This window comes from Salvelinus sp. IW2-2015, linkage group LG18 (genome assembly GCF_002910315.2).
Source record: "Salvelinus sp. IW2-2015 linkage group LG18, ASM291031v2, whole genome shotgun sequence".
NCBI lineage: Eukaryota > Metazoa > Chordata > Actinopteri > Salmoniformes > Salmonidae > Salvelinus > Salvelinus sp. IW2-2015.
The window spans coordinates 61,949,402-61,970,433 of NC_036858.1; the positions used below are offsets into that span (position 1 = coordinate 61,949,402).

Here is a 21,032-nt window from a genome sequence, read left to right on the forward strand (position 1 = left end):
TCTGTTCACGCTCTCATCAGCTAACTACAGCAAAGTAGGGGCTGACCGACTGTGGGGGTTTGTTTTAGTACAGTAGTGTGACAGAAACTGACAGCTGGACTAGAGCCTGGGTTTGACATAGGGCTGGGCCATAAATCAATATAGGTAATTACTTCCCTCAATAACGATAGAAAAACGTTTAGATACATTTTTCGACAATGTCGATATAGAATAATTAGGTACAGCAGTCCATTTCACCTCTGTTATGTAGCTGGAAAGTGCGGAAAAGTGACAATATGCACATGGAGAGGTATACGCCCACTAAAAACCACTTTTAGCCACTATTAACCATGAAATATTTGTGATTTAGGCAAAAACAGTGGCGGTAATAGCCATGGAGAAGAAGCAGCTTCCCTCAAATAAATTATTGATAAAAAGGGTCCAACTGTTTCAGTTATTTGGAAGTGGTTTGGCTTTTTGAAGTCCGACAAAGAGCAGAGCAATGTTCGATGCAAAGTATGCCGTAGACAGGTGGCTACCAAGTCTGGTAATACGACAAACTTTTGTCACCATCTGAAGCAAAATCACTCTTTGGAACATGCAGAAAGTTTGAGTTTGCGCCACAGTATTGATAAACGCCCCTCAAGCACCAGCCAATCTCGGGATGTTCACCCGAAGCAGTCAACACTGACAGCGTCGATGCCCTACGAGCAAACATCAAAAAGACACAAGGACATCACAAACGCTAGTATGCAAAGAGTACTGGAGCAGGAGAAAGACATTTCACAGGTCTTGTCCAGTGACAAGAAGACCCGGCACTTAGCTCCCACCCATACAGATATAGATATTCTTGAGTCCATCAACCAGGCATTGACCCCACCCCTAGAATCCACAGATGCTCTGTCTGGTGAGTCTTATGTCAGTACTACACCTGTTCAATACAGAGGTCATGAAACAGGGCTCACCCAAACCATCAAAACAAATTATAAATATGATGACCTAGCCACAGATGACCTCCTGGACATAGCCTCGTTGGTCGACCCCCGGTTGAAAACACATTACATCAAAGAGGAGAAGATGGGCCACATAAAAGCAAGAGCTGTCTCAGAGATGGTCAATGAGGGACATGAAAACCCAAGCCCAGCACAGGGAGACATTGCTGCTGCTGCTTCACCACAACTGCCAGCTAAAAAGAGAAAGTCACTGGGCATTTTTTTCAAAAAGCCATGCTCCACCACCACAGATCTTACTGAAATCCAGCTGGTAGAAAAAGAACTCAGCTGCCTTCAGTCACCTGATGCTGACAGTGAAACCAATCCACTGGACTGGTGGAAGATCCACCCCCCCCCCMAAAAAAATCCCCCAAAGTCAGCCACCTGGTAAAGTGCTACCTGTGCATTCCTGCGACCAGCTCGCGCTCAGAGCGTGTTTTTAGCACAACTGCCATAGGGCAGCTTTAAAGCCAGAGACCGTAGACAGACTTGTCTTTCTTGCAACTTGTAAGACAACAACCCAACCTAAACTGTGATGGTCATTAGGCTAACAGTTAACGCATATTGACTTGCACTTTTTATATCTTAAGCGTTTACAGCTTTAAAAAATGTGGAGTTAAAATGTTATTTGTGAGTTCTTCTACTTCTGACAATAAGAAACATTGAAGCCTTTGGATTGTTCAGGCATTCTTGAGTCTGAAGCAGATATGCACCTTTTAAACATTATTTGATTAATATCGTGATAATGGACAAAAAAAGTATCCTCCTTTTCTTGCAAAAACAAGGACATTTCTAATATAAAAATAAAGGGAACACTTAAACACAATGTAACTCCAAGTCAATCACACTTCTGTGAAATCAAACTGTCCACTTAGGAAGCAAAACTGATTGACAATAAATTTCACATTTGGTTGTGCAAATGGAATAGACAAAAGGTGGAAATTATAGGCAATTAGCAAGACACCCCCAATAAAGGAGTGGTTCTGCAGGTGGTGACCACAAACCACTTCTCAGTTCCTATGCTTCCTGGCTGATGTTTTGGTCACTTTTGAATGCTGGCGGTGCTTTCACTCTAGTGGTAGCATGAGAAGGAGTCTACAACCCACACAAAGTGGCTCAGGTAGTGCAGCTCATCCAGGATGGCACATCAATGCGAGCTGTGGCAAGAAGGTTTGCTGTGTCTGTCAGCGTAGTGTCCAGAGCATGGAGGCGCTACCAGGAGACAGGCCAATACATCAGGAGACGTGGAGGAGGCCGTAGGAGGGCAACAACCCAGCAGCAGGACCGCTACCTCCGCCTTTGTGCAAGGAGGATTAGGAGGAGCACTGCCAGAGCCCTGCAAAATGACCTCCAGCAGGCCACAAATGTGCATGTGTCTGCTCAAACGGTCAGAAACAGACTCCATGAGGGTGGTATGAGGGCCCGACGTCCACAGGTGGGGGTTGTGCTTACAGCCCAACACCGTGCAGGATGTTTGGCATTTGCCAGAGAACACCAAGATTGGCAAATTCGCCACTGCCGCCCTGTGCTCTTCACAGATGAAAGCAGGTTCACACGCACATGTGACAGACGTGACAGAGTCTGGAGACGCCGTGGAGAACGTTCTGCTGCCTGCAACATCCTCCAGCATGACCGGTTTGGCGGGGTCAGTCATGTGTGGGGTGGCATTTCTTTGGGGGGCCGCACAGCCCTCCATGTGCTCGCCAGAGGTAGCCTGACTGCCATTAGGTACCGAGATGAGATCCTCAGACCCCTTGTGAACCATATGCTGTGCGGTTGGCCCGGGTCTTCTCTAATGCAAGACAATGCTAGACCTCATGTGGCTGGAGTGTGTCAGCAGTTCCTGCAAGAGGAAGGCATTGATGCTATGGACTGGCCCGCCCGTTCCCCAGACCTGAATCCAATTGAGCACATCTGGGACAACATGTCTCGCTCCATCCACCAACGCCACGTTGCACCACAGACTGTCCAGGAGTTGGCGGATGCTTTAGTCCAGGTCTGGGAGGAGATCCCTCAGGAGACCATCCGCCATGAGCATGCCCAGGCGTTGTAGGGAGGTCATACAGGCACGTGGAGGCCACACACACTACTGAGCCTCATTTTGACTTGTTTTAAGGACATTACATCAAAGTTGGATCAGCCTGTAGTGTGGTTTTCCACTTTAATTTTGAGTGTGACTCCAAATCCAGACCTCCGTGGTGTGATAAATTTGATTTCCATTGATAATTTGTGTGTGATTTTGTAGTTTTGTAGTTTCATTCATTCAGATCTAGGATGTGTTATTTTAGTGTTCCCTTATTTTTGTTGAGCAGTGTATATAACACACAGTGGGGAGAACAAGTATTTTTATCATAGGTACACTTCAACTGTGAGAGACAGAATCTAAAATAAAAAATCATGAAAAAAATCATACAATGTGATTAAGTAATTAATTTGCATTTTATTGCATGACATAAGTATTTGATCACCTACCAACCAGTAAGAATTCCGTCTATCACAGACCTGTTAGTTTTTCTTTAAGAAGCCCTCCTGTTCTCCACTCATTACCTGTATTAACTGCATCTGTTTGAACTCGTTACCTGTATAAAAGACACCTGTCCACACACTCAATCAAACAGACTCCAACCTCTCCACAATGGCCAAGACCAGAGAGCTGTGTAAGGACATCAGGGATAAAATTGTGTAGACCTGCACAAGGCTGGGATGGGCTACAGGTAAATAGGCAAGCAGCTTGGTGAGAAGGCAACAACTGTTGGCGCAATTATTAGAAAATGGAAGAAGTTCAAGATGACGGTCAAATCACCCTCGGCCTCGGCCTCCATGCAAGATCTTACCTCGTGGGGCATCAATGATCATGAGGAAGGGTAGGGATCAGCCCAGAACTACACGGCAGGACCTGCCAATGACCTGAAGAGAGCTAGGACCACAGTCTCAAAGAAAACCATTAGTAACACACTACGCCGTCATGGATTAAAATCCTGCAGCGCACGCAAGGTCCCCCTGCTCAAGCCAGCGCATGTCCAGGCCCGTCTGAAGTTTGCCAATGACCATCTGGATGATCCAGAGGAGGAATGGGAGAAGGTCATGTGGTCTGATGAGACAAAAATAGAGCTTTTTGGTCTACACTCCACTCGCCGTGTTTGGAGGAAGAAGAAGGATAAGTACAACCCCAAGAACACCATCCCAACCGTGAAGCATGGAGGTGGAAACATCATTCTTTGGGATGCTTTTCTGCAAAGGGGACAGGACGACTGCACCGTATTGTGGGGAGGATGGATGGGGCCATGTATCGCGAGATCTTGGCCAACAACCTCCTTCCCTCAGTAAGAGCATTGAAGATGGGGTCGTGGCTGGGTCTTCCAGCATGACAAACGACCCGAAACACACAGCCAGGGCAACTAAGGAGTGGCTCCGTAAGAAGCATCTCAAGGTCCTCGAGTGCCCTAGCCAGTCTCCAGACCTAAACCCAATAGAAAATCTTTGGAGGGAGCTGAAAGTCTGTATTGTCAAGCGACAGCCCCGAAACCTGAAGGATCTGGAGAAGGTCTTGTATGGAGGAGTGGGCCAAAATCCCTGCTGCAGTGTGTGCAAACCTGGTCAAGAACTACAGGAAACGTATGATCTCTGTAATTGCAAACAAAGGTTTCTGTACCAAATATATAGTTCTGCTTTTCTGATGTTATCAAATACTTATGTCATGCAATAAATGCAAATTGATTTAATTAAAAATCTACATGTTGATTTTTCTGCGATTTTTGTTTTAGAATTCCGTTCTCACAGTTGAAGTGTACCTATGATAAAATTACAGACCTCTACATGCTTTGTAAGTAGGAAAAACCGTGCAAGAATCGGCACGTGTATCAAATACTTGTTTCCCGCATTGTATATACACACATATATTACACACACCATTCAGACAAGTTTGGGGTCATTAAGAAGATGTCCTTGTCTTTGTCAAGAAAAGCAATTTTTTTGTCGCATTAACAATACATCAAGTTGATCATTAAATAGTACCCGCAAAACACCAGTTCACCGTCAACAGTGAAGAGGGTCGATCCAGGATACTGGCCTTCTAGGCAGAGGTTTGGCAAAGAAAAAGCATATCTCAGACTGGCCAATAAAGAAAAGATAAGATGGGCAAAATAAACAGAACTGGAAGAGGAACTTCTGCCTAGAAGGCCAGCATCCAGAGTCGCTCTTCACTGACGTTCGGAACTTGTGCTCTTTGCGAGGTACTATTTAATAAAGCTGCCAGTTGAGGACTTGTGAGGCTGTCTGTTTCGTCAAACTAACCACCAATGTTACTTGTCCTGCTTACTCAGTTGTGCACAGGACGCCTCCATCTTTCTATTCTGGTTATAGCCAGTTTGCCGCTGTTCTGCTGAAGGAGTAGTAGTAACAGCGTTGTACGAGATCTTGCAGTTTTCTTGGCGCGTTCTCACAGGAATAGCCTTAATTTCTCAGAAAAGAATAGACTGATGAGTTCCAGAAGAAAGTGCTTCGTTTCTGGCCATTTTTAAGCCTGTAAATCGAGCCCAAATGCTGATGCTCCGGTCACACTTGCAGACTTGTTTACTGTTTTTGCTGTGCGTTTTGTTGCCAACCTTAACTTTGCTACCTGCACAACATTACGGTTTACTTCTTAATTACCGTTTATATTTTTGTTTTTCCCTCAACTTTTTTTTTTCATTCAACTTTTTCACTCCGGACGCCTTATCTGGATGGTTCGTCAGGACCTCAACAGCCGAAGCTAAGTGTAACATTAACATGATGCCTTCTAATTGTTAGAGTCGCTGTACTCATAACTATACAGCGAGAGAACGATCGCCTTACGGCGAGGATAGCTGCTGCTGCAAGCCCAGCTTCAGACGCAATCGTAGGCAAGGGTAATTTCAGTGTAGGAAAGGTGAAACAGCGTCTGTGCACCAGTAAGTACAGAGGATAGTAGTATAAATCCCCTCGCCACAGGTCCGCAGCCGGACAACTTTTCTCATGTGCTCTGGAGGAAATGCTGTAGGAATGCTCAACGGTGTCGCTTATTTAGCGACAAAACTTTCAACCGGTTTTCCCCATTAAGCAGCGTAGTCGAGTCTGAGGCCGAGCCTTCTCTTGTCTACTCCTCCCGTTACGGGTCTGAGACGCCGAAGCTCCCACGCTACTCTGACAAATTGAAAACCCTTAGTCATTGGCGACTCCATTACCCGCAAGTATTAGACTTAAAACAATCATCCAGCGATCATTCACCGTTTACCAGGGGCAGGGCTACCGACGTTAAGGGCTAATCTGAAGATGGTGCTGGCTAAAGCTAAAAACTGTCTCTGAGTGGTAGAGAATACTAGGAGATATTGTATCCACGGTCAGAGCGAACCAACGATGTTAGGATGAAACAGTCAGAGCGTCACCATGCGCAACATAGCTTCAGCGTGTAAATCAGCTAGAAAGATGTGTCGGCATCGAGTAATTGTCTCTGGCCACCCTCCCCAGTTAGGGGAGTGATGAGCTCTACAGCAGAGCTCCTCACAACTCAATCGCTGGGTTGAAAATTGTTTTTCTGCCCTCCCAAAAGGATAGATTTGTAGATAATTGGCCCTCTTTCTGGGACTCACCCACCAAACAGGACCAAAGCGCTTGCCCATGCTGAGGGTGACGGACTCCAGTCCTAGCTGGAGGGGTGCTCTCATCTTATCTACACAACATAGACAGGCTCTAACTCCACAATGAAATAGGGTGCAGGCATGGCAGCAGGCTGTTAGCCAGCCTGCCAGCTTAGTGGAGTCTGCCACTAGCACAGTCAGTGTAGTCAGCTCAGCTATCCCCATTGAGACCGTGTCTGTGCCTCGACCTAGGTTGGGCAAAACTAAACATGGCGGTGTTCGCCTTAGCAATCTCACTAGGATAAAGACCTCCTCCATTCCTGCCATTATTGAAAGAGATCGTGATACCTCACATCTTAAAATAGGGCTACTTAATGTTAGATCCCTCACTTCAAAGGCAGTTATAGTCAATTAACTAATCACTGATCATAATCTTGATGTGATTGGCCTGACGGAAACATGGCTTAAGCCTGATGAATTTTCTGTGTTAAATGAGGCTTCACCTCCTGGTTACACTAGTGACCATATCCCCTGTGCATCCCGCAAAGGCGGAGGTGTTGCTAACATTTACGATAGCAAATTTCAATTTACAAAAAAGAAAAAGACGTTTTCGTCTTTTGAGCTTCTAGTCATGAAATCTATGCAGCCTACTCAATCACTTTTTATAGCTACTGTTTACAGGCCTCCTGGGCCATATACAGCGTTCCTCACTGAGTTCCCTGAATTCCTATCGGACCTTGTAGTCATAGCAGATAATATTCTAATTTTTGGTGATTTTAATATTTACTTGGAAAAGTCCACAGACCCACTCCAAAAGGCTTTTGGTGCCATCATCAACTCAGTGGGTTTTGTCCAACATGTCTCTGGACCTACTCACTGTCACAGTCATACTCTGGACCTAGTTTTGTCCCATGGAATAAATGTTGTAGATCTTAATGTTTTTCCTCAAAATCCTGGACTATCGGACCACCATTTTATTACGTTTGCAATCGCAACAAATAATCTGCTCAGACCCAAACCAAGGAACATCAAAAGTCGTGCTATAAATTATCACCTTGCGCAATACCCTAGATGCAGTTGCACCCCTAAAAACATTTGTCATAAGAAACTAGCTCCCTGGTATACAGAAAATACCCGAGCTCTGAAGCAAGCTTCCAGAAAATTGGAATGGAAATGGCGCCACACCAAACTGGAAGTCTTCCGACTAGCTTGGAAACACAGTACCGTGCAGTATCGAAGAGCCCTCACTGCTGCTCGATCATCCTATTTTTCCAACTTAATTTAGGAAAATAAGAACAATCCGAAATTTATTTTTGATACTGTCGCAAACCCAACTAAAAAGCAGCATTCCCCAAGTGAGGATGGCTTTCACTTCAGCAGTAATACATTCATGAACTTCTTTGAGGAAAAGATCATGATCATTAGAAAGCAAATTACGGACTCCTCTTTAAATCTGCGTATTCCTCCAAAGCTCAGCTGTCCTGAGTCTGCACAACTCTGCCAGGACCTAGGATCAAGAGAGACAATTAAGTGATTTAGTACTATATCTCTTGACACAATGATGAAAATAATCATGGCCTCTAAACTTTCAAGCTGCATACTGGACCCTATTCCAACTAAACTACTGAAAGAGCTGCTTCCTATGCTTGGCCCTCCTATGTTGAACATAATAAAMGGCTCTCTATCCACCGGATGTGTACCAAACTCACTAAAAGTGGCAGTAATAAAGCCTCTTGAAAAAGCCAAACCTTGACCCAGAAAATATAAAAAACCTATCGGCCTATATCGAATCTTCCATTCCTCTCAAAAATTGTAGAAAAAGCTGTTGCGCAGCAACTCACTGCCTTCCTGAAGACAATGTATACGAAATGCTTCAGTCTGGTTTTAGACCCCATCATAGCACTGAGACTGCACTTCTGAAGGTGGTAAATTACCTTTTAATGTCGTCAGACTGAGGCTCTGCATCTGTCCTCGTGCTCCTAGACCTTAGTGCTGCCTTTGATACCATCGATCACCACATTCTTTTGAAGAGATTGGAAACCCAAATTGGTCTACACGGACAAGTTCTGGCCTGGTTTAGATCTTATCTGTCGGAAAGATATCAGTTTGTCTCTGTGAATGGTTTGTCCTGACAAATGAACTGTACATTCCGGTGTTCCTCAAGGTTCCGTTTTAGGACCACTACTGTTTTCACTATATATTTTACCTCTTGGGGATGTCATTCGAAAACATAATGTTAACTTTCACTGTTATGCGGATGACACRCAGCTGTACAATTCAATGAAACATGGTGAAGCCCCAAAATTGCCCTCGCTAGAAGCCTGTGTTTCAGACATAAGGAAGTGGATGGCTGCAAACTTTCTACTTTTAAACTCGGACAAAACAGATATGCTTGTACTAGGTCCCAAGAAACAAAGAGATCTTCTGTTGAATCTGACAATTAATCTTGATGGTTGTAAAGTCATCTCAAATAAAACTGAAGGACCTCGGCGTTACTCTGGACCCTGATCTCTCTTTTGACAAACATATCAAGACTGTTTCAAGGACAGCTTTTTTCCATCTACGTAACATTGCAAAAATCAGAAACTTTCTGTCCAAAAATGATGCAGAAAAATGTATCCATGCTTTTGTTACTTCTAGGTTAGACTACTGCAATGCTCTACTTTCCGGCTACCCGGATAAAGCACTAAATAAACTTCAGTTAGTGCTAAATACGGCTGCTAGAATCCTGACTAGAACCCAAAAATGTTATCATATTACTCCAGTGCAAGCCTCCCCTACACTGGCTTCCTGTTAAGGCAAGGGCTGATTTCAAGGTTTTACTGCTAACCTACAAAGCATTACATGGGCTTGCTCCTACCTATCTATCCGATTTGGTCCTGCCGTACATACCTACACGTACACTACGATCACAAGACGCAGGCCTCCTAATTGTCCCTAGAATTTCTAAGCAAACATCTGGAGGTAGGGCTTTCTCCTATAGAGCTCCATTTTTATGGAATGGTCTGCCTACCCATGTGAGAGACGCAGACTCGAATTTTAAGTCTTTACTGAAGACTCATCTCTTCAGTGGGTCATATGATTGAGTGTAGTCTGGCCCAGGAGTGTGAAGGTGAACGGAAAGTCTCTGGAGCAACGAACCGCCCTTGCTGTCTCCGCCTGGCCGGTTCCCCTCTCTCCACTGGGATTCTCTGCCTCTAACCCTATTACAGGGGCTGAGTCACTGGCTTACTGGTGCTCTTTCATGCCGTCCCTAGGAGGGGTGCGTCACTTGAGTGGGTTGAGTCACTGACATGATCTTCCTGTCTGGGTTGGCGCCCCCCCTTGGGTTGTGCCGTGGCGGAGATCTTTTGTGGGCTATACTCGGCCTTGTCTCAGGATGGTAAGTTGGTGGTTGAAGATATCCCTGTAGTGGTGTGGGGGCTGTGCTTTGGCAAAGTGGGTGGGGTTATATCCTCCCTGTTTGGCCCTGTCCGGGGGTATCATCAGATGGGACCACAGTGTCTCCGGACCCCTCCTGTCTCAGCCTCCAGTATTTATGCTGCAGTAGTTTATGTCTCGGGGGGCTAGGGTCAGTTTGTTATATCTGGAGTACTTCTCCTGTCTTATCCGGTGTGAATTTAAGTATGCTCTCTCTAATTCTCTTTCTCTCTCTCGGAGGACCTGAGTCCTAGGACCATGCCTCAGGACTACCTGGCATGATGACTCCTTGCTGTCCCCAGTCCACCTGGCCGTGCTGCTGCTCCAGTTTCAACTGTTCTGCCTGCGGCTATAGAACCCTGACCTGTTCACCGGACGTGCTACCTGTCCCAGACCTGCTGTTTTCAACTCTCTAGAGACAGCAGGAGCGGTAGAGATACTCTTAATGATCGGCTATGAAAAACCAACTGACATTTACTCCTGAGGTGCTGACTTGCTGCACCCTCGACAACTACTGTGATTATTATTATTTGACCATGCTGGTCATTTATGAACATTTGAACATCTTGGCCATTTTATGTTATAATCTCCACCCGCCACAGCCAGAAGAGGACTGGCCACCCCTCATAGCCTGGTTCCTCTCTAGGTTTCTTCCTAGGTTTTGGCCTTTCTAGGGAGTTTTTCATAGCCACCGTGCTTCTACACCTGCATTGCTTGCTGTTTGAGGTTTTAGGCTGGGTTTCTGTACAGCACTTTGAGATATCAGCTGATGTAAGAAGGGCTATATAAATAAATTTGATTTGATTTGATACTCAACCAGTCTAAAGAAGGCCAGTTTTATTGCTTCTTTAATCAGAACAAGTTTTCAGTTGTGCTAACATAACCGTTTGCAATTTTCTAATGATCAATTAGCCTTTTAAAATTATAAACTTGGATTAGCTAATACAACATGCCATTGGAAGACATGAGTGATGGTTGCTGATAATGGGACTCTGTACGCCTATGTAGATATTCAATTTTTTTTATTTTATTATCTGCCGTTTCCAGCTACAATAATCATTTACAACATTAACATTGTCTACACTGTATTTCTTATCAATTTGATGTTATTTTAAATGGACAAAGTGATTTTCTTTCAAAAACAAGTACACTTCTAAGTGACCCCAAACCTTTGAATGGTAGTGTATATCGTGATAATTTATTTGCCATATCGCCCAGCCCTAGTTTGACATGAGAAACTGACACAGCTGGACTAAACCTATTCGTCACACTCATCCACTGACTAGTAGGACAAAGACGACTCCTGGAAAGTTCGCTTCGGATAAGTGCAAACTCGCCCCGACCTCGGTTTTCCAGCCCCAATTCAATGACATGCTTTTTTAGTCGCTCCTGATAACCGCTGTGAACTGACAAGTGGGATATGGTGATAAAGGCATGAGTGTGCTGTGGGTCTGACAAATGACATAACCCTCTGACATCATCATCCTGAACCGGTCCGTGACCTCAGGATGTCTGGAGGAATGTGTCCCAGGAGTATCCTGGCCGGAGAGAGGAACTCAGGAAGTCTTGTTTTCCCAGGAATTTCCTGCCTGGCCCTGCTCTCTTCCTCTCTCCGTCTGTAGTGAAGAGTAACAGTCCATCTCGTAAGAATTCCTCTGGGTTCAGCTCTGTGAGAGATCAGTGCTACACTGAACTTACTGAGACTGTTTGTGTCTGTCTGTTGCTTGAGTCCCAATAGTATTGAATGGGTTGTAGAAGTACGTGTGACCGGGGTGTTCATCTGCAGTGTTGCTCACTAACTGAGAACCATCATGTCTCTACTTACAGCCTAGCAGGTGTCTGGGTTTTTACAGTCCTGCGAATGTGAATGGGTTTTCTAGAGCCTAACGAACAACATGACTGAGTTAGCCAGGCCTGTATGTAAAGCAAATTAAGCAGACGCAGTTTTCAACCTCGAAGTAAACACCTAGGCATCACACTGGTAAAGAATTTAACATTAGACTCATGCTTTTTCTATTTGTTTATAAAGTGCTTATGAAGTAATTTCCCGTTTATTAACTACTTACGAACCGTCTCGATTCTTGTTGTAATTCCACATGCCAATGAACTGCAGCTCTGAGGAGAACGTCAAGAGCAGTGCAAAGCAAATGACTGGAGGGACACACACACCTGTCTCTGCCCAGACCCACCTAGTTAGCAAATCATGACAAGTCTAATAAAAACTAGGCCTACATACTCAGTGTACTACAAGAGCTCTCAGTACTGGTGCCTAATGGCAGAGAATGTCGTGACAAGACAAAGTGAGAGATAAGTCGCAGATTTGGAACATTACACTGTGACCTTCAAATGTTGTCTAAGTGGTGTTGTCGGAGTTAACACTAACAGTGAATGAAGTTGAAGGGCACAGCACCACACACAATCCATAACCAACACTACAAAAGAGGGCTCCTAAACCATGCTCAGAGAAAGGAAAACACATTTAAAAACAGGTCAAGTCTACAGCTTTGCTGCTGTCAACTGCTAAACAAGGATCACCTGATCTGTAAATTAACCCACCTATAGGAGAGGAAAGGAGCTTTCACTTTGGCGGTGTGGTGGCAGAATTTAGGGTGAGCTGTTGTAACTTCAAGGGATATGTTCTGTGCTGTTATGCTTTTCATAGACTCCTGGTATGTCTGCACCCTAACACAAGGCCATTGTGTTCTGGAAGAGTTGCTTTTATTCAAAGAACTGTTGTGTAAACAATATGATTGTATTATCACCTCCCACTATATAAGGGACATGTAACCATTTCTTCCTGGAGTTCATCCCTGTGAAATCAGAGATAGATCTCCCCTTGTAGCTGCTTGTGTTAAAGATTATTCTCTTATATCATTGAATAGTCTTTGCCTTAATTTTTGGATCGAATTTTCCACAACAGCAGTTATGGGAATAAAGAGAGTTCAACGACACAGAGGGGGGTTAGGGGGGGTGAAATACAACCACACTAGAACAGCATGATTATAGATAGACAGAGAACATATGGATAGCCTAACGGGTGAAAGGCAAAGAACCAGGGGGGAGAGAGAGAGAGCAACAGGGGGACAGAAAGAGAGTAGTCTGGTAGATAGACTGCATAATGCGTTGGTGGCAGAAAACAAACAACTGTTCAGTTGCAGCAGGAYAGAGCGAAAGAGAGCAGTCTGAAGCTAGGCGGATATGTCATCTGGATGCAACAGCTGATGACAAGGTTACACATAATATTATGGTTGTGACAACATTACTGTACTTCAGTAATTTACACCATACAAATGGAGCTAAGGGGAATATATTACCTGTCAATTACTATATTACCTGTCAACATATATAAGGCAAGGTTTATATGACCCCATTTCAAACAGACCCTTATTTACCACTTTCTAGCAGGTAGGAGGTGTTAAATGGAAGTGTTCATGAGTTTACCTGCAAAATGCAGAGAACCGTTCACACAGACCCAATATGGGTATTTTGGTTACAGTGTCTGTGAAAATAAAGATTTTGGTTTGGCATACATTTTAAAGTGAAGAATCTGAGTCTCAGCATCATTCAGGCTGTGTAAGGGCTATTTGACCAATCATTAGAGTGATGAAGTGCTGCATCAGATGACCTGGCCTCCACAATCACTCGACCTCAACCAAATTGAGATGGTTTGGGATGAGTTTGACCGCAGAGTGAAGGAAAATCAGCCAACAAGTGCTCAGCGTATGTGAGAACTCCTTCAGGACTGTTAACCTGGTTGAGAGAATACCAGGAGTGTGCAAAGCTGTCATCAAGGCAAAGGGTGGCTACTTTGAAGAAATTTAAATATATTTAGATTTGTTTAACACTTTTTTGGTTACTACATGATTCCATGTGTAATTTCCTAGTTGATGTCTTCACTATTCTACAATGTAGAAAATAGTAAAAATAAAGAAAAACCCTTAAATGAGTAGGTGTCCAACCTTCAGACAGGTACACATACATATAAAAAGGTTTGTCATTTGCAGACGCTCTTATCCAAATATTTTCATACTGGTCCCCAGTGGGAATTGAACCCACGACCCTGGCGTTGCAAGCGCCATGCTCTACTAACTGAGACACACAGGACTCCTAAATCCCAATAAATGACCATGCCTGCTTTTTATACCAGCCTTTTCATATATCTGAAAGGCATAGTGGGTCAAATAAATGGAAATGAAATGCCACCTAAAGACCTACTCATGATTCCTGCATTCTCACAGACCCTATAACCAAAATACAGGTATCAGGTCTGTGTGAAAAGTTTACCTGCAGAAAGCAGAGAACCAATGAACACTTCCCTAATTTGAAATGCAAACAGACCCCATTGTTTAACACCCCCCCACCAACTCCCAATTTGCCAGTTGCACCTTTTTATACATATCAGTGTAAATCAGTATAAATCAAAATCAAATTTTATTGGTCGCATACACGTTTAGCAGAAATGCTTGTGTTTCTAGCGCCAACAGTGCAGTAATATCTAACAATTTCCCAACAATACACACACATTTAAAGTAAAGGAATGGAATTAAGAATATATAAATATTTGGACGAGCAACGTCGAAGCGGCATAGACTAAAATACAGTAGAATATAATACAGTATATACACATATGAGTAGTGCAAAATATGTAAACATTATTAAAGTGACTAGTGTTCCAATTATTAAAGTGGCCACCCTCTTCGATTATAATCACAGCCGCATATATTCCCCCCCAAGCAGACACATCGATGGCCCTGAACGAACTTCATTTGACTCTATGTAAACTGGAAACCACATATCCTGAGGCTGCATTCATTGTAGCTGGGGATTTTAACAAGGCCAATCTGAAAACAAGACTCCCTAAATTCTATAAGCATATCGATTGTGCAACCAGGGCTGGTAAAACACCTGGATCATTGTTATCCTAACTCCCCCGCCCTCCCTTCGGAAAAGCTGACCACGACTCCATTTTGTTGCTTCCAGCCTATAGACAGAAACTAAAACAGGAAGCTCCCGCGCTCAGGTCTGTTCAATGCTGGTCCGACCAATCTGATTCCACGCTTCAAGATTGCTTCGATCACGTGGACTGGGATATGTTCCGCATTGCGTCAAACAACAACATTGATGAATACGCTGAGCGACCTGTGCAACTGGGTACTGGACTTCCTGACGGGCCGCCCCCAGGTGGTGAGGGTAGGTAATAACATCTCCACTCCGCTGATCCTCAACACTGGGGCCCCACAAGGGTGCGTTCTGAGCCCTCTCCTGTACTCCCTGTTCACCCACGACTGCGTGGCCATGCACGCCTCCAACACAATCATCAAGTTTGCAGACGACACTACAGTGGTAGGCTTCATTACCAACAACGACGAGACAGCCTACAGGGAGGAGGTGAGGGACCTCGGAGTGTGGTGTCAGGAAAATAACCTCACACTCAACGTCAACAAAACAAAGGAGATGATCGTGGACTTCAGGAAACAACAGAGGGAGCACCCCCCTATCCACATCGACGGGACAGTAGTGGAGAGGGTAGTAAGTTTTAAGTTCCTCGGCGTACACATCACAGACAAACTGAATTGGTCCACCCACACAGACAGCGTGGTGAAGAAGGCGCAGCAGCGCCTCTTCAACCTCAGGAGGCTGAAGAAATTTGGCTTGTCACCAAAAACACTCAAACTTTTACAGATGCACAATCGAGAGCATCCTGTCGGGCTGTATCACCGCCTGGTACGCCAACTGCTCCGCCCACAACCGTAAGGCTCTCCAGAGGGTAGTGAGGTCTGCACAACGCATCACCGGGGGCAAACTACCTGCCCTCAATGACACTTACACCGCCCGATGTCACAGGAAGGCCATAAAGATCATCAAGGACAACAACCACACGAGCCACTGCCTGTTCACCCCGCTATCATCCAGAAGGCGATGTCAGTACAGGTGCATCAAAGCAGGGACCGAGAGACTGAAAATCAGCTTCTATCTCAAGGCCATCAGACTGTTAAACAGCCACCACTAACATTGAGTGGCTGCTGCCAACATACTGACTCAACTCCGGCCACTAACAATGTAAAAATGTATGAAATAAATGTATCACTAGCCACTTTAAACAATGCCACTTTATATGTTTACATACCCTACATTACTCATATCATATGTATATACTGTACTCTACCATCTACTGCATCTTGATGTAATACATGTATCACTAGCCACTTTAAACAATGCCACTTTTATATGTTTACATACCCTACATTACTCATCTCATATGTATATACAGTACTCGATACCATCTACTGCATCTTGCCTATGCCGTTCTGTACCATCACTCATTCATATATTCTTATGTACATATTCTTCATTCCTTTACACTTGTGTGTATAAGGTAGTTGTTGTGAAATTGTTAGGTTAGATTACTCGTTGGTTATTACTGCATTGTCGGAACTAGAAGCACAAGCATTTCGCTACACTCGCATTAACATCTGCTAACCATGTGTATGTGACAAATAAAATTTGATTTCAAGTTGATGTATATAGGGCAGCAGCCTCTTAGGTCCAAGTGATGGCTATTTAACAGTCTGATGGCCTTGAGATAAACTGCTTCTTTCAGTCTCTCGGTCCCAGCTTTGATGCACCTGTACTGACCTTGCCTTCTGGATGGTAGCGTGGGTGAAAAGTCAGTTGGTCGGGTGGTTGTTGTCCTTGATGATCTTTCTGGCCTTCCTGTGACATCAGGTGCTGCAGGTGTCCTGGAGGGCAGGTAGTTTGCCCCCGGTGATGCGTTGGGCAGACCGCACCACCCTCTGGAGAGCCCTGCGGTGCAGTTGCCGTCCTAGACGGTGATACAGCCCGACAGGATGCTCTCAACAGAATATGTTACAATCCCTGATGTCTCTCTGGAAGGAAATCCTCGCCCTGAGCTCGTCAACTTTATTATCCAGAGACTGAACATTAGCGAGTAATATACTCGGAAGCAGTGGGTGGTGTGCGCGCCTCCTGAGTCGGACTAGGAGTCCACTACGAATACCTCTTCTCCGCCAGCGGTGTTTTGGAGCAGCCTCTGGAATAAGTTCAATTGCCCTGGGGGGTACAAACAAAGGATCCAATTCGGGAAAGTCGTATTCCTGGTCGTACTGCTGGTGAGTTACCGCCGCTCTGATATCCAAAAGTTATTTACGGTTGTATGTAATAACACAAAACATTTGAGCTAGTAACGTAAGAAATAACACATAAAAAAACGAAATACTGCAAAGTTGTTCATGGAGCAAAAAGAATCCCTGCCCTATCTTTCAGCGCCATCTTGCTATACCTGCAACAAAGTGATAAATAAGGGGCTGCTTGAAAATGGGGTGATAAACAATGCTCTATATATATATATATATTTTTTTTTATATATTTTTTTACACATAATGTAACACATCTTCTGTCTGAATTGGGTATAGGTGGCTCTTCATTTTCCATGGTTTTTATACATTATCACTTTCAGATATACAAAAAATGCTTGTATAAAAATTGGGCATAGTAAATTTGTGGGATTTTGGTTTGTGTATGAAAGGGAAAAAGAGTAGCAAGTCAACCAGATAATTGACTCTAGCCAGAACGCTTGAACCTAGCCATACTTACAGCCAAGATTGCCATGTATGCGGTTCCCTTGCGAAATTGGGATACTTTCAAAACGATGTTGTGGGTTGCGGGTTTTTGGGATACTCCTAAATTGAGGCCGCCATTGCATTTCTCTTAAAAAATATATATATATAACCTGATGCTGCTGACTATCAGGCACTGTTACTGAGTGAGTGTTGAGAGCACTGGTTGAGACTGCTGCAGCGGACAACTGATTCACGGAGATAGAGCAGCATTCGCACAAGTCATGGCAACTTCCTACCAGTTGTAGGTAGGCTATTTACATTGGTCATTGTGGAGACACTTACTTCCAAATATTTTTCCATAAAACATATTAAAGCGTAAGAACTGATATAACGGCAACAAAGCACTGGAAAACGACTTTAGGCGCACTAGAGCACTTTAGATAAATTCGCTCAGAGGTGGTATAAATAAACTGCATTCTAATTTCAACATTTATTATGGAAAACCATATCAAGCATAGGGTTTTATGCATGCTCAGTTCTTGGGTCTTGAGTCCTGCAAGAGTAAAATTTGAAATGGAAGTTACGTTACGTGCTTCTGTTATGGGGAAAAACGTTCAAAAACTGACATTAAATACGGAGAATGATAGTTTTTCATCTGTTGGCCATCAAGTAGGCTATTAATGTACTGTAGCCTACAATTTTATACGATAAATGTTGAAATTACAATATCACTGGAGTCATTGAAAATCAATTTGTGCCACTTGTGTAACCTACCAGAATTGGCAAACAGATTTAACAAATAGCTTATAACTTCAGTTTGTTGTTGTAGCCTTGTGTTATTATGATATTATTAAATGGCCATGTTTAATTCAATTGGAAGGAATCAATTGTAATCATGGTCAAAGCTCTATCGCAAATATATCATTCTCCACAGTTAATGTCAGTTTCATTGTGGACTTTTCCCTAAAATTAGATACTGGGACATCAGTGGCCATAGGCTACCTGCATCTAGCTCAGCAAACCATGGCAAAGTTGAATTGCAATTATTAACTCAGATTTTAGTCAGTAGCCAGCCTATGCCTATTGAAATGCATCACTCGCAAATAGGCAATTTATAACGGTTTGTCGTCTTAACATCTGGCACGTAACAGCACAATTGCCAGAAAAATCGCCAAAGATTCATTTTTTATGTCTGTCCAACTTTTATCACTCAAACTCTCCTGTCGGATGTATCTATAGTTATGTACATGCAAACTGGATGTATTTACAGTTATAAACTGGGTAGTTTGAGCCCTGAATGCTGATTGGTTGAACGCTATGGTATATCAGACCATGTACCACAAGTATGACAAAAAATGACCTTTACTGTTTTAATTACGTTGGTAACCAGTTTATAATAGCAATAAGGCAGTGGTTTGTGGTATATGGCCAATATACCAGGGCTAAGGGCTGTGTCCTAAGAACAGTCCTCAGCAGTGGTATATTGGCCAAATACCACACCTCCTCGGGCCTTATTGCTTAATCATATAAGTCAAAACAAGTTAATCGACATCCATTGATGGAAAATGATCTAATATGGACAAATTATATTTTCTCTTCTGACATTCTTAAACTCAATGTAATTATTATTTTAAAGGAAAACCACATTTTGCTTCTTAGTCTACGTCGTTACATCGATATTCATTCCTAATTCGCTCATAGCATTATCGAAAAAGGGTTTGTTTGGTTAAATGATACCAGTCTTATGTTCCAGAAAAATTATTTTGGACTAGTTTTCCCAGCCATGTGAGCCGTTTGAGGAGTCATTGGGCTACACATTTTTGCTAGACCTGGCAACCCTGCTTTGTGACCTAAAAGGAGTCAGCCGAGACCCACCACTCCGTCCTGACCCATTATTTGAGAAACATGTAATTCTCCTTGGGTGGAGCAGCATTTGTATAGTGTAAATTATTGAAGTACAGTAATGTGTCACCTGCCATAATATTTGCAACAGTGCTAAATGAGTCATATGTATCATCTGTTGCAGCCAGATGACATTATCTTCCTAGCTTCAGACTGCTATAGCTTTAAGGTTAGCCTACAGGCTACCAACATTGCCATAGTTTGCATGCATGCTAGCATATTAGGGGATTAAAGCTAGCGAACAAACAAGCGTATATATAGCTAGCAAACGGTTCGCAAGTTATCCTAAGAAACGTGCACTGCTAGCTGCAAGTTATCTCAAATTGGAAAACTTACTAGCTACAGTATTTTGTACAGTATGTATGTGCTGCTTGTTGTGGATTATTACTTGTGCTTGAACTGTCAAAGCTAACTTTAGTGGTCTAGCAGTTGGAAGCATAAAAAGCTTTTCCATCAACGAACTCTTGTTCCTTTCCCTCTTTGACAGTCGAGGACTCAAACCCACCTCTTCTGTAGATTTTCTGAGCGATTTCTCCCGTTCATACTGGGTAACAAGTTGTTCGTTGTCCTCTTTCAGAAGCTCCAACTCGACTTCGTGCTCCTGGTTGTCCGCGAACACCGCGTCCAAGTTCTCCAACACTGCGACGACGAGCGGCATGAGTTCTTTCACAACGTCCTCGTCGTACTGACAGATCAACCGTTCAAACTCTAGGTAAATTGAGCTCGCCAGACCCGAAACCCGTTCAGACATCATTGCCGAACTGCCAGAGTCGTCCTGGTAAAGAACTCCATCGTCCAACTCCATTTTCTTGTCCCCCTCTCTTCTCGCCAGCTAGCGGGCTAACAGTAGCCGAGGAAAACGTTACGCTACTTGTGAAAGCCTGCCAACAGCAACCCAATTATATTTCTGTGGTGCAGCGAGACCAAATAGTGTCCCTAAAATATAACCGAGTTACCATTAGCTACGGAGAAGATAAACAATAGTTCAATGAACGACTTTCAACAAGTTGCGGTCCCTTTCTCCTATGGAGAGTTGACTTACAAGGGCGCTAAATAAAAAAGTATCTTGCTTGCTACTTGGCTCCGCTTTTTAGTTACCCTCCCGACTTCCCAACAGATGAGCGAGCTTCTGTGTTGTTGACTGGCCCCCGTCATGCTGACGTCACATGCTAAAAGAGAGCTGGGCTTGAGGGGAGAAAATGTAATAATGTTTGACATTTTGGAAACATTTTGTAATTTGCGCCAGTTTTCATTCCCATCAATATTGGTCATATCTGTAATTGGCCATCTTTATTCAATGTGGCTCATCAATGTACTGTTGTTTTAACTCAACAGGTAGTCTAAAAAAGCTGCTTCGGGACTTTGCAAATGTTCGATAAATAAAGTAAGCTGCCTCCAGATACAAAAATAACTACAGAAACATGACATGCTTTTATTTGTATCGTCAAACTAAATAATACACAATTCAGGATGTAAACTACATTACTTTGACATCAATGTTGAATTACCTGATGTAATAATATGTTAATAGCAAGTTAACAGAAAATGTGTTATGAAACTGGAGT

General features: G+C 43.5%; 1 protein-coding gene across 3 annotated transcripts in view; it reads right to left on the bottom strand.

Annotated features, from left to right (window-relative positions):
- LOC111977448 (C-Jun-amino-terminal kinase-interacting protein 4) overlaps positions 1-20,597 on the bottom strand; it is a 63,532-nt gene extending 42,935 nt beyond the window's left edge. For 2 of the 3 annotated variants that reach the window (XM_024006879.2, XM_070448627.1), the window contains exon 1: positions 19,973-20,597. In XM_024006879.2, the coding sequence (XP_023862647.1) occupies positions 19,973-20,272 (300 nt within the window). In that variant the 5' untranslated portion in view covers positions 20,273-20,597. Of the gene's footprint in view, positions 1-16,621; positions 17,057-19,972 lie in introns of all 3 variants that reach the window. The other variant, XM_070448628.1, reaches the window with a different exon arrangement.
- Between the last annotated feature and the right edge of the window lie 435 nt (positions 20,598-21,032).